Raw genomic sequence first — 14106 nt, 5'->3', positions numbered from 1 at the left:
TAAAATACTTACTACTAAATATGAAATTGTAGAAATGCTTAGCTTAAAGCTCTTACTGCTGGTAACTAAGCCTTAGAAGAGGCATTTCAGCCATTTAGAATGGGGAGAAAAACTGTACAAAAGCAGGGAAACCACCAAAAGACTGGAGGTTTGGGGAAACGAAGTTGGGCCTTCTGACAAACACCAGAGGGCCAGATTGAGACACCAGATGGGTTGGGCTGGACTTGGCCTGAAGTTCCACCCCCCCCACACCCCCGCTTTAAGTAATCTTGCTCAGTATCCTTGTACACATGCAGAGAAAGACCAAATGATACTTGTCTGTTGTCTATAAGCAGACATAATTCTGCAGTGCGAAGCACATAGGCTACATGACCAAAGGCTTCAGATCACACTCCTAGTTTACATAATGGGTCTACTTAGTTGAAACAAATGTTTTAATTTCTGTTAGTACAATCAGTCAGTGTGTGCATGTTTGCTCAGGAAATACGAATTCCAGCATTAAGAGACATTTAATGATAATTAGGCTGCAATCCTATACACCCCGAGAGTAAGTCCAATTGACTGCAATGGGACTTTGTTCCATGAAAACCTGCATAGGAGTGCAGTGTCTTGTCTTCTTTTTCTTAGCAATTTAAAACCAATCCATCTTTATAACAGCAGAACATTTTTACAAGGGAGTCATACAAGCCTAACAGACTTGCCAAAGTAAATCCTTGAGAACATACACAATAAAGACACTTTCTGATGCTACTCAGTTTTTCAAAAGACTGCCCAAATTAATAAGTTTAAAAGATTGAGCTTGGTATAAAATATTTATCTCTGATATATTTACATATATGGTACATTTCAGGCATAGCAGAAACTTTTCCATAATTTGTTCTAAAGACAGACATGAGCATTCTGCATTATAGAAATGAGGCATATCTAGGAGATTTGCTCTGTTACTCGATGGCTAATAAAAACATAAGGAGTCTGCTCTCTGGCTTTCTATAGTGACTAACAACGCAATCCTATACATGTTTAGATAGAGCAAAGTCCTATGACACCAAGCCTTTTCCAGCCAGCATAACTGGCTGAGGTATGCTGGGAGTTGTAGGATTTTTTTCTATCTAAACATGCATGCGATTGCTTTTTTCTGTCTAAACATGCATACGATTGCACCCGAAGCTGCATAGTCCAGACCCTGGAAGGACTTCTGTACCTTTAAGAATTGAATAGAAGGTAAGGTGTCCATATGAAAAGGAGGACAAGCTACTGTATCTTTAACAGTTGTATTGAAAAGGAGATTTCAACAGGTGTCATTTGTATATATGGAGAACCTGGTGAAATTTCCTCTTCATCACAACAGTTAAAGCTGCAGGTGCCCTGCCCTCTTTTAAATCTGGTCTAGTATAGCTCCTGCACCTTTAACTGTTGTGATGACGAGGGAATTTCACCAGGTTTTCCATATATACAATGACACCTGCTGAAATTCCCTTTTCTATGCAACTGTTAACGATACAGGAGCCCTGTCCTCCTTTTCATATGGTCATGCTATAGAAGGAAAGAACTGTGCCAGGTAATTTGGAAAAACTTGGTGCATCTTCTCTGTCACTGCAGCATTGTGAAGGGAAATGCTGGATATGACAAAAACACACTAGACTAGATGTCTGTTAATTCTGAAGATTTCCACAAAGCCGCATCAGTACTGAAAGCATTATTCCCCAAATCAATGCTGTGGGAAGGGGATGTCTGGACTACAAAGTTCTGAAATGTATACAGGGGCCTGTTCTGTAGGTTCGGTTCTTATAAATATATTACAGTTCCCATCCATTCATAATTATTTATTAATTCATCACATTTTGTGAATAAGGAAAAAAAATGTAATATGGATGGCATCTGTCGATATGCTTGTGGCTACACAAATGTTTGTCTAATCATCCTTGTCTACAGTTTCAAAAACATGTTAATCTGAAGGGGGAAGTAGGCTTCAGAAAGTAGCAAAGAACAAGTATATTGTTCTTGCTTTTAAGTGAAGAAGCTGTTTTGCAGAAATTCAATTCATAGTGATATTATTTCACTTGTCCCATCTACATGTAAACTGCTGATCATGGTAACAAGGGGCCACAAGGACTGTTAACCAGGAATCACCTGCTTTCTCATTCACAGCTAAGAGCTGAAAGAATCAGAATAATGTGGCCAGATACCTATGATTATATTGTGGCCGCAATAAGGCTAAAATTCTATGCACACTTAGTTGTGTATTGAGGGGGAAAGCCGTAGGTCAGTGATGCATCACAGTATTTGCATGCAGAACGTCTCAGGTTCAATCCCTGGCATTGCTGGGAAAGACTAGAGATGTGAAGCCTTGGGAAAAAATGGAAAAATTTGAAAAAGAATGTTTTCCTCTGTTTTTCCCCGAAGCCTTTTGGGGTTTTTTGCTGAAAAATTAAAAAAAACCCCGGAAAAAACGGAATTATTAAATGTTTAATTTTAGCATGATGAATAAAATGTTTAAGGCAAGGTGTTTATGTATTTACTTCTCCAAATGATTTCTAAAAACTATGTATAGTATCAGATTATTACAATTTTTGTGCACCGAGGACAAGCAAGTCCTAGTTTGCAAACAACTCTCAAATGCATCAGCAAGATGCATTTCTGCAGAAACTGATAGTGATAGCTCAAAAAATGAGTGATTAAATTTCATGCATATTCATTGAATCTTGGTCCCCCTTTTTTCTCAGTTTGTTGTGGGAATGGGTGCTTTATGCCTGTTTGACACTGTGGAGAATTAGCAGAGACATAAATAATTTTCTCTGTTACCAATGTTGATGGTTTGTTTTTTGTTTTTTAAATTGATTTTTTGCCTGCTCCTCATAAACTGGCAAAACCAAAGAGGTTCCTTACAATTCAGGTGTTCCTAACAGTTCAGGAGCTTGTAGCTTCATTTTATTTTATTTTTACCAAAAAAAGTTAATACATTTTAAAAAGCAAATTTAACTTGTAATAATTGCTTGAATACACTGTGCTTTTAATATACCAAATGTGATAATTTTATACCAAACCAACTTATACATAATCACATTATATGTTCCTAAAGTAACAAAATGACTTTCAATCTTTAAAAAGTGCTCATATTGCATTTTATTTTTCAATTTTTCCAAAAAAATTGTTTCCCCACGGAAAAAAACCAGTTTTTTTCCATGGCTTGAAAATTCCGGAAATTTTACATCTCTAGGGAAGACACCTGCCTGGAATTCTGGAGAACCACCTCCAGTCAATATAGACAAACTGCACTAGATGGACCAATGGTCCGACTTGGTATAAAGCAGCTTCCCATGGAAGTCAATCTCTGAACTCAGCAGGGCTTACTTTTTAGTAAATATGTTTGGAATTAATCACTCTGCATGTCGCTCATTTTGCCCTTCCCCCCTCCACACACAGGTTTAGTGAATGGCTGGACTGCCAAGTCAAAAGGTGACACCTCTGGAAAGATACATGAATACACAGGAATACTATAAATATACAGCATTATGGGTTTTGTTTTCCTTGTGGGTTGCTCTGCAAATTTGGGGGATTGGGAGGGGCAGAAGAGAATAAGAAGATTTCTTTAGAAGTATAGTGAACTCAGCTATACGGAGCCATATGCAATCTACTGACAAAGATACAGCTTTTTGGAACTGGCAAAAAATAAATATGAAAAACCTGAGAGATGCGATAGCTCTTTGGAAAGGTTCCTGCCCTACAAGTCTTGCAGGTCCTATAGAACTATGGGGCTGGAGACCTCATGAGTTGCAGGGCGGGGGTGGAGAGGCGACGGCGACGTCTGAGCACAGGAGTAGCCTATTCGCTCCCACCAGTCTGAGGCAAAAAGGAGCCCTTCGTCCTGCTATGGGGCTGTTGTTCTGGGCCCACCGCGCAGGCAGGGGAACGGAGCGTGGGCGGAGGGGCTGCCCGACGCCCCCCTTCGCCGGGCTGCCCTTCCTGAGCGTCCCCGGCAGCCCCCTCTCACTCTATCTCACCCGGATCTTGCGGCTGATCTCGGTGCCGATCTCCATGGCCACCGATTCGGTCTAACGTCGCCCGTCCCGGTCGTACAGAAAACAAGCTAGGCCTGGCCCGGAGCTGGCCAGAGGCTGCGAGAGCGAGACCGGCCGAGGGCCGAGAGTGGCCTCCGCCGGCAGCGCCCCCTGCTGGTCGGAGGAGATGGTGGGTGGTGAGCGGAGGGGTGGGGGGGAAGAGACGGAGAACGGAAAGCCTGTCTTGAGGGCCTCCCGAGATGGAGGGGCGAGCCGGGAGCAAGGAACCAAGATCCCGCCTCATCAAGAGGCTCCTCGTCGTGCGCTGTTAAAGAACGGCGGGATTGAGCGGATATGAGGCGCCGATCCAGACCGTGAAACCCGCATGTTAAAGGCGCAGGCCGGCTTGTTGTTCTTTCTCTGCTCAGTTGTCATGGCAACCCTAAACAAGAAAGACGAAATGTCTCGGTGTCCATAGTTCGAGGAAACTACCCGAAAGCAGAAAAAATGGCACCCTTTTTCCCTTTCTCTGAGGAAACCCATTTGGCCAGTTTCTGGACACGTATATTCTTATTGCTGCATCTACACAGTAGCTCCGAAATGTTTCCCCCTCTCACAGTACCTGCCCAAGGTGCTAGAAATAGGGTGACCATATGAAAAGGAGGACAGGGCGCCTGTATCTTTAACAGTTGTATTGAAAAGGGAATTTCAGCAGGTGTCATTTGTATATATGGAGAACCTGGTGAAATTCCCTCTTCATCACAACAGTTAAAGCTGCAGGTGCCCTGCCCTCTTTTAAATCTGGTCACTCTAGTATAGCTCCTGCAGCTTGAACTGTTGCGATGAAGAGGGAATTTCACCAGGTTCTCCAAATATACAAATAACACCTACTGAAATTCCCTTTTCAATACAACTGTTAAAGATACAGGAACCCTGACCTCCTTTGCATATGGTCACCCTACTAGAAACAGTCTTTAATGCAAAATACCAGGGATTAACTCCATGTAATTTAATATGAAATACCATTTCTAAACTTGTTTAGACAGGGGGGAAATGCTACAACTCCCAGCATTCCCCAGCCAGCATGGCTGGCTGGGGAATGCTGGGAGAGGTAGGATTTTTTTTCTGTCAAAAATTGCATATAGGATTGCACCCTTAAAGTGCAAACCTATGCATGCCTACTCAGAAGTAAGCCCCACTTAGTTCAATGATATTTACTCTCAGGTGTGAATAGGATTTCAGGCATAAGCTGCAATCTTACACAGACTTACATGAGAGTAAGTCCTATTAATCATAGTGAGACTTACTTCTGAGTAAATATGTATAGGATTGCACTTTCCTGTTTGTATTAAATTATGTATTATTTTACTCTGAATTTACATCCTCCTGGTATCTGCAAGAATGAAGGGCAGATTTAAAATGTTAAATAAATAAATTTCTGACATGATGGGGTGTTGCCCTTTTTGTTCCCTTTTATTGGGGTCTAAAGATTCTGTTCAATTCCTATTGCTACTTTGGGTTAGAAATTCCCATCCTACGTATACTTATGCAGTGCTGGTTGAGAAATTGAGTTGCTAGTGGACTATCAAAGCAAGACCAATTTACAGACATATGGTTCCCCTTTCTGTCATGTGCAAACAAGAGGAGACATGGACTTTGACCACCAGAAAGAGAAGCAAACTTTTGGAGAGGTTCACTCAGCTGAATAGGAACAATAATACTTTATGGGTTAAAGATATTTCTGAACTTCATAATACATGTGTAATGTAAGCTGCTATTCACCAGTGCCAATATCAATGTACTCTGTTGTTTGTTTTGTTTAGCATTCCTTTAAAAAAACATTTAAAACATTTAAACAAAAACAAAGGAAAAATACCAACTCCTTTGCAAAGGCAATAACACAGATAATAAAGACGCTTATTGGAGGTCTTTTCTTGTTCCTGAAGAATGGTCTTAGCAGCTCTATACTCTGTGTACACAATACACAAAGTACTCATTTTTAATTTTATTTTATTGCCAGTATTTGGTTCTTCCTTTGTCTGCATTTTTTTCTTTTTTGTTAAAGAGTCTGCAACTAAGGGCAGCTAGATTTCATTACACTATTATCAGCTGCTGAATCACAAGTATTTTTTGCTTCAGGTCAAAGACATTTAAAAATATGCCCATTGATACTGTCTGTGAACCTAATTTAAGGGAAAGATTAAAATATTCCTGGGAGCTATAAAACAAGAACAATACATTTGGAAAAGGGCTTACTTTAATTGGAAAGGCTTAATATAAATGATCATATAATGAAAAAGAACTGTTCAGCTGCTATTTGTTGTAACCCCCATATGTATTTCTGCAATGGCCCCTTAGCTAAAGCAACAGCTGTTCCATTGCTGACATTCTCCCTGCTAGACGTTCCAACTTTCTAAGGTAATGGCTACAAGCGTACATAGTCTTCTGTCTGATGAGTTAAATTGATGTCTCCCACTGTAAGGCACTTTTTCCAGGCCTCAGTTTATTTTTGAAATTCTGAGTCCTTTTCGTAATTCATTTCCAATTATCCAGTTTCACTGTATTTTTATTTACATTTTCCATTGCATACTGCTGGAGCTCTTCCTACTATTTGTCTTTTACAGATTTTGCAAAGTGCACTGTAATTTTCACTGGGTTGGATCCAGAGTTGCACAACTGGACTTACGCAACTGGGCTTTCTTGTCCCCACATTATTGCAGCCCCCTCTATTTCCCCAAGAGCCTCTTCTGAGGGTCAAGGAACCTGCCCCATTTTTGCAAATATGCCCCCATCTGCAGCACCCTGGTTCATAGCCAAACCCTTTCTTGAGAGGCTTTGTAGGGGACAGAGGCAAGACAAGCAAACACCCACGCGTGCAACTCTAGAGCCAACCCACTGGGTTTACACAACAGCCATCAAAGATGGCTTGCTATGGTTAACATTTTACAGAAGAGTTGAGGCTGTGGGACAAAGTATTTATTAATTACATTTTTATACTGCCCCTCAGCCGAAGCTCTCTGGGCAGTGCAGAATTAAAAAACATAAAATACAAGTATAAATTTAAAACATTAAAAGTTTAAAAGGCAATATGAAACTGCTACATTAAAGACCAGGGAAAGCTTGTGTAAAACATCAAGAGACGTTTAAAAGATAATGTTTTCCGCCTCCCAACCCACACGAGGGTGGGTGCCGCCACAGAGAAGGCCCACCGCCGAGGTTCTTCATGGTAGATCTTATATACGAATTACTCCAGCAGCCCTTTTAAAACAGACAGATGCTTCCAGAGGGTTGATTGGGTTCTTAGTGTGTGTGTGTGTGTGTGGAGCATAAACCTTTCCTTACCTGCAGTTTTCCTGCTTCATATTGGCCTCAAGTAGGATAACCATATGAAAAGGAAGTCAGGGTTCCTGTACCTTTAACAATTGTACAGAAAAGGAAATTTCAGCAGGTGTCATTTGTATGCATGTAACAGCTGGTGAAATTCCCTGTTCATCACAAGTGTTAAAGCTGCAGGAGCCCTGCCCTCTTTTGTAGAGTGACCAGATACAAAAGAGGGCAGGGATCCTGCAGCTTTAACTCTTGCGATGAACAGGGAATTTCACCAGGGGCTGCATGCATACAAATGACGCCTGCTGAAATTCTCTTTCCTATGCAACAGTTAAAGATACAGGAGCCCTGTCCTCCTTTCCATATGGTCACTCTATCCTAGAAGAAACATAAGGGTAACACTTTCTCTTATTTTATAAACCACTGACCCCATTGCACTCTGCCATTGCAGTTTGATTCCAGCAATGTTGAGTTACGTGAGCTTTGCCAGGCAGGAGAAAGTTGAGGGCTTTCCTGGACTGAAATGGGGAGGGGGGAGCACAGGAAGGTGAAATCTGAGATTTAGAGACTGAAGAAGGATCTGATCTCTCTTCTGCCAGCCAAAAGCTCTGGTTGATAGAGCCAGTAAAAGATTCCAACCTGTTTTAGGCAAAATCCTATGTATGCTTAGGCAGGAAAAAGTCCTGGCTGGGGAACGTGGGGAGTTGTAGGAATTCTTCTTGCCCTAAACATGCATAGGATTGCACCTGTACTGATTTGAAATGGTTGTTTTTTTAAAAAATTCAAAACTGTTTTTTGACCACTCCCCATACTATTTTTTATGGCAGCTGTGGATTATGCATGTCCTGCACAAAGTCCAGAGCAAGAGTAGGGAGCGACCACTCTGGGGATGGCAGGGGTGGGCAACATGGTATCCTCCATATGTTTTAGACTATTATTTTATTTATTTATTACATTTCTATATTGCCCAATAGCTGAAGCTCTCTGGGTGGTTCACAACAATGACACCATAATTCCATAAACCAGCCAGCATGGGCAGTAATTAGGGATAATACAGCTGTAGTCCAAAACATCTGGAAGGCATCAGGATGTCTACTCCAAGGTAAAGTCATCCCCAAAGAAATGGGAAAATAGACAATGAGCTGTGTAATGCAGCTTGCAGCTGCATTGACTATACATGGTTGCTTCCTAAAGCAAGTTAACCAATCTATTCTGAGTGCAGATTGATGGGACATAGCTAGTCTGTTACTAGTAAATGTTTAAAATATGGTGAATGTTGACATTTACTGATAAGTCATCTTAAAATTTTAATAATCCAAGAGGGAAATGTCACAAAAATTACCAGTAAATATAAAAATGAATTATTCCGGTACTATTCCCATTTACATAGTTTACAAATAAAAATAGTAGGAGGATCATTTACAGCAGGAGAGCTGACCCTTTTTCAGCCCGTGGGCTGAATTGCATTTTGGAAAAGCTCTCAGGGCCACATTCCAGTGCTGGGCAAAGCTGAAGGCAAAGGGGGCAGATTCAAAATTTAAAAAAAATACCAGCATATTTTAGCTTAAAACTCTTGCTCCCAGTAACTAAGCCTTAGGAGAATCATTTCCACCTTTTAGAATGGAGGGGGGGAATGCACAAAAGCAGGGAAACATCCATCGATTGTTGGACAGTGAAAAGGGAGTGGGTCCTTCTGGGGAACCCCAGAGGGCCAAATTGGGACCCTAGGTGCACCTGAGGTCTTTCACTCCTGGTTTACAATAAAGGACAATAACCAGGCTGTGAGAAGTTCCAGCGGCGCAGTGCTTACCCAGTTTTGGTTTCCTTTGGAAGAATGCTACTGGAGATTGATTGGTGTTTTGTAATATTTGTGTTTATTTACAAATATTCAGGTTGAGTGTAGGTGGACGCACAGCTTACACACCCCAACGTCTGCTGCTCCCACATCAGATCTATAGGGAGACAGCCAGCACCTTAAGATGCATACAGAGCCCAAATGCACTGGGCTGGTTCACACGACACGGCCAGCTCATCGTGGGTTGTGTGCAGGTTGTTTAACCCTTGCATAACCCACAATAGCTGGGTTCGCATCACATGTTGCAACCACTGATCACTCCAATTGGGGGGACTGCATATTAAAAATTATGGCAGCAGGTACCCCACATGCGCTGTGGCTAATTATGTGTTAATTAATCCACAATAACCCACCGTGTTGTGCAGACCAGGTCACTGTGTCTCTCTGTCTTTATTAATCTTGCTGTAGCTGTGAGCTGTGTTCCATAGATTACAACAGCCTTATCTAGGAAGGTGGAAGGTCTACCTTTTGCCCCCCTTTCAGGTATTTCCTAGCCATTCAGAAAGCTTAAGGAAACTGGCCTAACAATTACTCCCCAAGGGAAAAAAAATAGCTGGGCTATTAACACCAGCAGGTATTGCTTTAGGGCAGCTCAAAGTGACACCCCTGTCCACAGATATCTGATAGGAAGCCCACAACAGTACAAATGTCAAGATGCTGGTTCATAACACAAACATTTCTGACATTTTCTGCTGGGTCTCATACATACTAGTACCTGTAAACGTTTGTGACATTTATCTTAATACATTTGCAATAGTTGCAATGACAACATTGAAAATACTAGCCTTAGGGTGAATCCTATGCAGGTTTAGATAGAAAAAAGTCATATAACTCTTACAATGCTGGCTGGGGAATGCTGGGAGTTGTAGGAGGTTTTTTCTGTCTAAACATACATAGAATTGCACTCTTAGGTCTAATCTACACCTGCAGCCCTTTCACTATGGTAAAGGGATGCTTCCAAATGTTCTCGCTTCCGCAATCACCACTCACAGGGCACACGTGACTAATCTTTCCCACAATTACAGGAGTGCCATTGTGGGAGCATGTGTTCCCCATTACGGCGCTCCTGCATGTGTATCGGTAGAAGTGGGCGGGTCTAGGCAGATGGCTACGAGACAGAGATTTTTTTTAATGACTCGTGACTGATGCTCACGAGCGCAGATGCGCAGCAACACATGAGGGAGGATAGGAACTCCATCGAATATGCACTCCTGCACAGAGATACATTTGTATTAAAAAAAAAATCCATTCGGCAATGAAACACTCCAATACCCATCCAAAACATGTGATGGAAATGGCGGACAGGTCCACTCCCACACACCTCCGATACCCATTCACATGCCTCTCACAATTGATTGGCTGTTCACTGAGCCCAGAACTCATGGCGAACAGCAATGACCTCACAAAGCGGGGAGGCAGGGGCACACCACAAATGTTCTTTGGAATGGATGCGAGAGGGCTGGAAAAACCGTGACTAAAGTAGTCAGGGATATTCCGGGAAAACTGAGAGGTGGAGCCAAGATCACCGCAGGAATAGGTGAATGTCATGTGCCCTGTAAGTGACGACTCAGATACAATCCTGCAATAAACGGCTGGAGTAGACCCTCCCTTAGTTTACAAGTACAAATCCCGTGTCGTTTGTAGTCTAAGAATGATTGGATGAAAATAAGTTTGCCTGTTTCTCTTGCAACTGGAACATGTTTACACATTTAAAATAAATATGCTACAAATGAACCAGCAAAAGTGAAAGCATATATATATATATATATATATATATATATATATATATATATTACCATTTCTTGAAGTTTGGGGTTCTCTTCTCCCTCTGGTGTCCTTTCAGCTCTTTCTCCTCAGCTTCTCTTCCTCCTCCTCTATCACCAACTGACTTTTCTTCAGCCCCTTTCCCAACATTCTGTGCCTGTACTTTCATTTATTTATTTATTTATTTATTGCATTGTTATCCCGCTCAATAGCCAAAGCTCATCAATCATGCATTCAATCTGCTCTAAAACGGCTTCATGCTTATGTACCTATGTCAATTGTAAAGGGTCTGACGTCAGGGGTGGGCAACTTGCAGTCCTACAGATGTTTTAGCCTACAACTCCAGCCATTGGCTATGCCAGTTATAGCTGATGGAAGTAGGCCAAAACATCTGGAGAGCTACAAGCTGCCCACCCCTACCTCAAAGGCTAACAAATGTTATTGCGGCATGGGCATCAGTGGGCAAGACTCTTTAGAGTTCTTTTTGCTGAGACAGGCTAATTTAATGGCATATGATGGGGCAGGTATGTCAGCTCTCTCAGACAAGCTAGTTATTGAAATTGATTGGTGAAATTGTTTTTAGCTATTTAAATTGTTTTAAATTTTGTATGTTAAATTTTTTTAGATGATGTTTTATTATAATGTTGTATTATGTCATGGTTTTATAATGTTGTAGTTTGTATTTTATTTTATTTTTTTGGTTAACTATTGTGAACTGCCCAGAGAGCCTCTGCTATTGGGCGGTATAAAAATGAAACAAATTAATTATAATAATAACAACAATAAATAATGCAGGTAGGCCTCAGGAGGTTGCATAGATTATCTTGTTACGACCTAATTAGTAACAAAATTATTATTATTATATTATTATTTTAAAATATCACCATTATACAAATTATTATTTTAAAAATTATTATTATTGGTATTTTAAAAAGCCACGGAAAGTTCACAGCAGCGGCGCGTGCGTGCGTAGTGTGTTTGGTCTCTGGGCAGGCCACCTCCCCCTCTCCTCCTCCTAGCCAGGGAAGCAGCAGCTGTCCCATTGCTGACATTCCCCCTGCCAAGCATTCCAGATCTCTGAGGTAATGGGGCTGCAAACATAGAGGGCTGCACTTTAATGATCGCACCGTATCCTTCCGCATGACTGGAGCAAAGGGGAACGCCTCCAAAAGAGGAAAGAAAGAAGGCAAGCCAGAGAGGGGAGGGAAAGCCACCGCGCGCGCTCTCGCACACGACCTGGCCGCTGGCAAATACGCACGAACCGGGGGGAGAAAGAGAGCCCCGTCTCGCACTCCGCCAGTCCAGGGGCTTCCTCTGTCACAGGAAGGCGGCTGGCTGAGGGAAGGCTCCGTTTGCTCTAGGGTTCCTCCTCCGCCCTCCACCTCTTCCTCCTCTGACGCTTTGCCCAGTGGAATGATATCCAGACTCAATTTTTCGCGGTGCTGTTGTTGTTGTTGTCGTTGTCCTCGAGGCAGGAAGTGAGGAATGTTTGCGCTCTGAGCGGCTCAGAAGGAGAGGTGAAGGCGGCTCTTTACGACAGGAGAAAGGGACCCGAGAAGCCGCCCTATCCGACCGCTCGCCATCCCCCATCCCGCAAGGAACACCCATGAAATGGTTTTATCTCAAGTGCTCTCAAAGCTGCGCCGGGATTTTTGGAGCTAGAGGAGACCCTCTTTCTTTGGATAATTGCAACAGGTAAAAGCGCCGGGTGTGTGGTGGTGGTGGGGAAACGGTACGCGGGGATGCTTCTAATTTAGTTACTGTTTTTTATTATTATTATTTCGAAAGAGTTGTAAACGCGTTTGCAAGCTCTTGACCAACTTACTCGTGAATCGCTTTCCCTGGAGAGACTGCAGAAGGTTGTAGTAGGGAATCCTTTCCGACGAGCGTGCAAGCCAATGGAAAGATCCCCTTTGGCATCATTGGTCGGGGTGGGGGCGCGCGCTTATTTCAGAGTGAAAAGTTCTTTAGGATCGGGCACTGGTTGCAAACTGGAAGTTTGCAGCGCGCTCAGGGATCTGATTGCCAAATTCTTTTATCTCTGTTGCCCCCACCCCCCCGCAACCCTATCTGTATCTTGTTAATTTTTACTTGGTAGGGTTTGATTGAACTGTGCATAACGTTTACAAAAAACAAAGTGTGCCACTTTCAAGCAAATTTAAAATCTTGCAACATATAGAGAGGAAAGTAGACTTCTTTTATTTGATCTAATAAACAGATTTATATGTAGGGAGATTTTATAGCAACCCCATTCCTATCAGTCAAATTCTGACTATGACTTCTGGTGTCAAAAGCTCCAGTAAGAGAGAAATTTAACATTCAGTATATATTACAGTTGAAGACATTCTGAGGGCCAGATTTGATTTGCAAATTAACTTAGTCTGTCATCTCAGAACAAGTTCCCTCTTCATCCTCTCTACTCCTTAACAAAAGAAGAACACTGATATTTCCTCTCTTTTGGCACACAAAGTGATTTCAAGGGGGTGATGGTTAAAGTGAGGATATAGCATTGATTTGAGGGTCTACCCCCTTTTAAAAAGAAAGATCAGTAATGTATAATTGACTCATAAGGTTTGGGACACGCACACACACATTTCCTTTTCATATACTACATTTTTTTCTTTTATCACTGTATGGTGTTCCTGGGCAAGCCGGGAGGAAAATAAGTTATTGCTAAATGGAGAAAGTTGAGTCTTTGATAGTGTACTTTGTTTAGTAGGGTTAAATCAGAATATAGCATCTAAACTGTGTTCTAGGCCTGCTAAATAGAGAATGATGATTTCAACATACAGTTGACTGGATTTGCTTGTGTTGGCAATTCAGTACTATCCTCTTACTGCCCGCAAACTCCTGTAATCTTGCAGATAGACATTATTTTGAAAGAGGCGTGTGTGGCAGAGGAGGGAGGGAGGTTAACATGACAGCAGCTGGTAGCAGAAAATAACAGCTGCTAAACAAAACTGTTTGTGCTGTGTTTGCAAGAATTGTGCTTGGCCAGCATGAAAACTTGTTGAATAGGGTTGAAGCATTATTCCCCCCCAAGACATTTTCTAATTGGCTTGCTACAAATGTATTTAATTGTTTTGTAATATATATGCCAAATGTGTCACTTTATCAAGAGTAAAAAGAATTGGAAATTATGGATTGAAAAACGAGGATGAT

The 14106-nt window shown here is 41.9% G+C and overlaps 2 protein-coding genes across 5 annotated transcripts in view; one reads left to right on the top strand and one right to left on the bottom strand.

Annotated features, from left to right (window-relative positions):
- Window positions 1-4134, bottom strand: part of ZC3H14 (zinc finger CCCH-type containing 14) — a 30739-nt gene extending 26605 nt beyond the window's left edge. Inside the window, exon 1 of the mRNA XM_063117945.1 lies at window positions 4002-4134. Within this exon, the coding sequence (XP_062974015.1) occupies window positions 4002-4037 (36 nt within the window). The 5' untranslated portion in view covers window positions 4038-4134. The remainder of the gene's footprint in view (window positions 1-4001) is intronic.
- An 8111-nt stretch (window positions 4135-12245) lies between these two features.
- Window positions 12246-14106, top strand: part of PTPN21 (protein tyrosine phosphatase non-receptor type 21) — a 66399-nt gene continuing 64538 nt past the window's right edge. For all 4 annotated transcript variants that reach the window (XM_063117942.1, XM_063117941.1, XM_063117940.1 and 1 more), the window contains exon 1: window positions 12246-12639. The gene's annotated coding sequence lies outside the window, so the exon portion shown is untranslated. The remainder of the gene's footprint in view (window positions 12640-14106) is intronic.

The sequence above is a fragment of the Elgaria multicarinata genome, chromosome 2 (genome assembly GCF_023053635.1).
Source record: "Elgaria multicarinata webbii isolate HBS135686 ecotype San Diego chromosome 2, rElgMul1.1.pri, whole genome shotgun sequence".
NCBI classification, from domain to species: Eukaryota; Metazoa; Chordata; class Lepidosauria; order Squamata; family Anguidae; genus Elgaria; species Elgaria multicarinata.
Note: the sequence above shows the minus strand (reverse complement) of the source record. Positions and strands in the feature narration are given on the sequence as shown.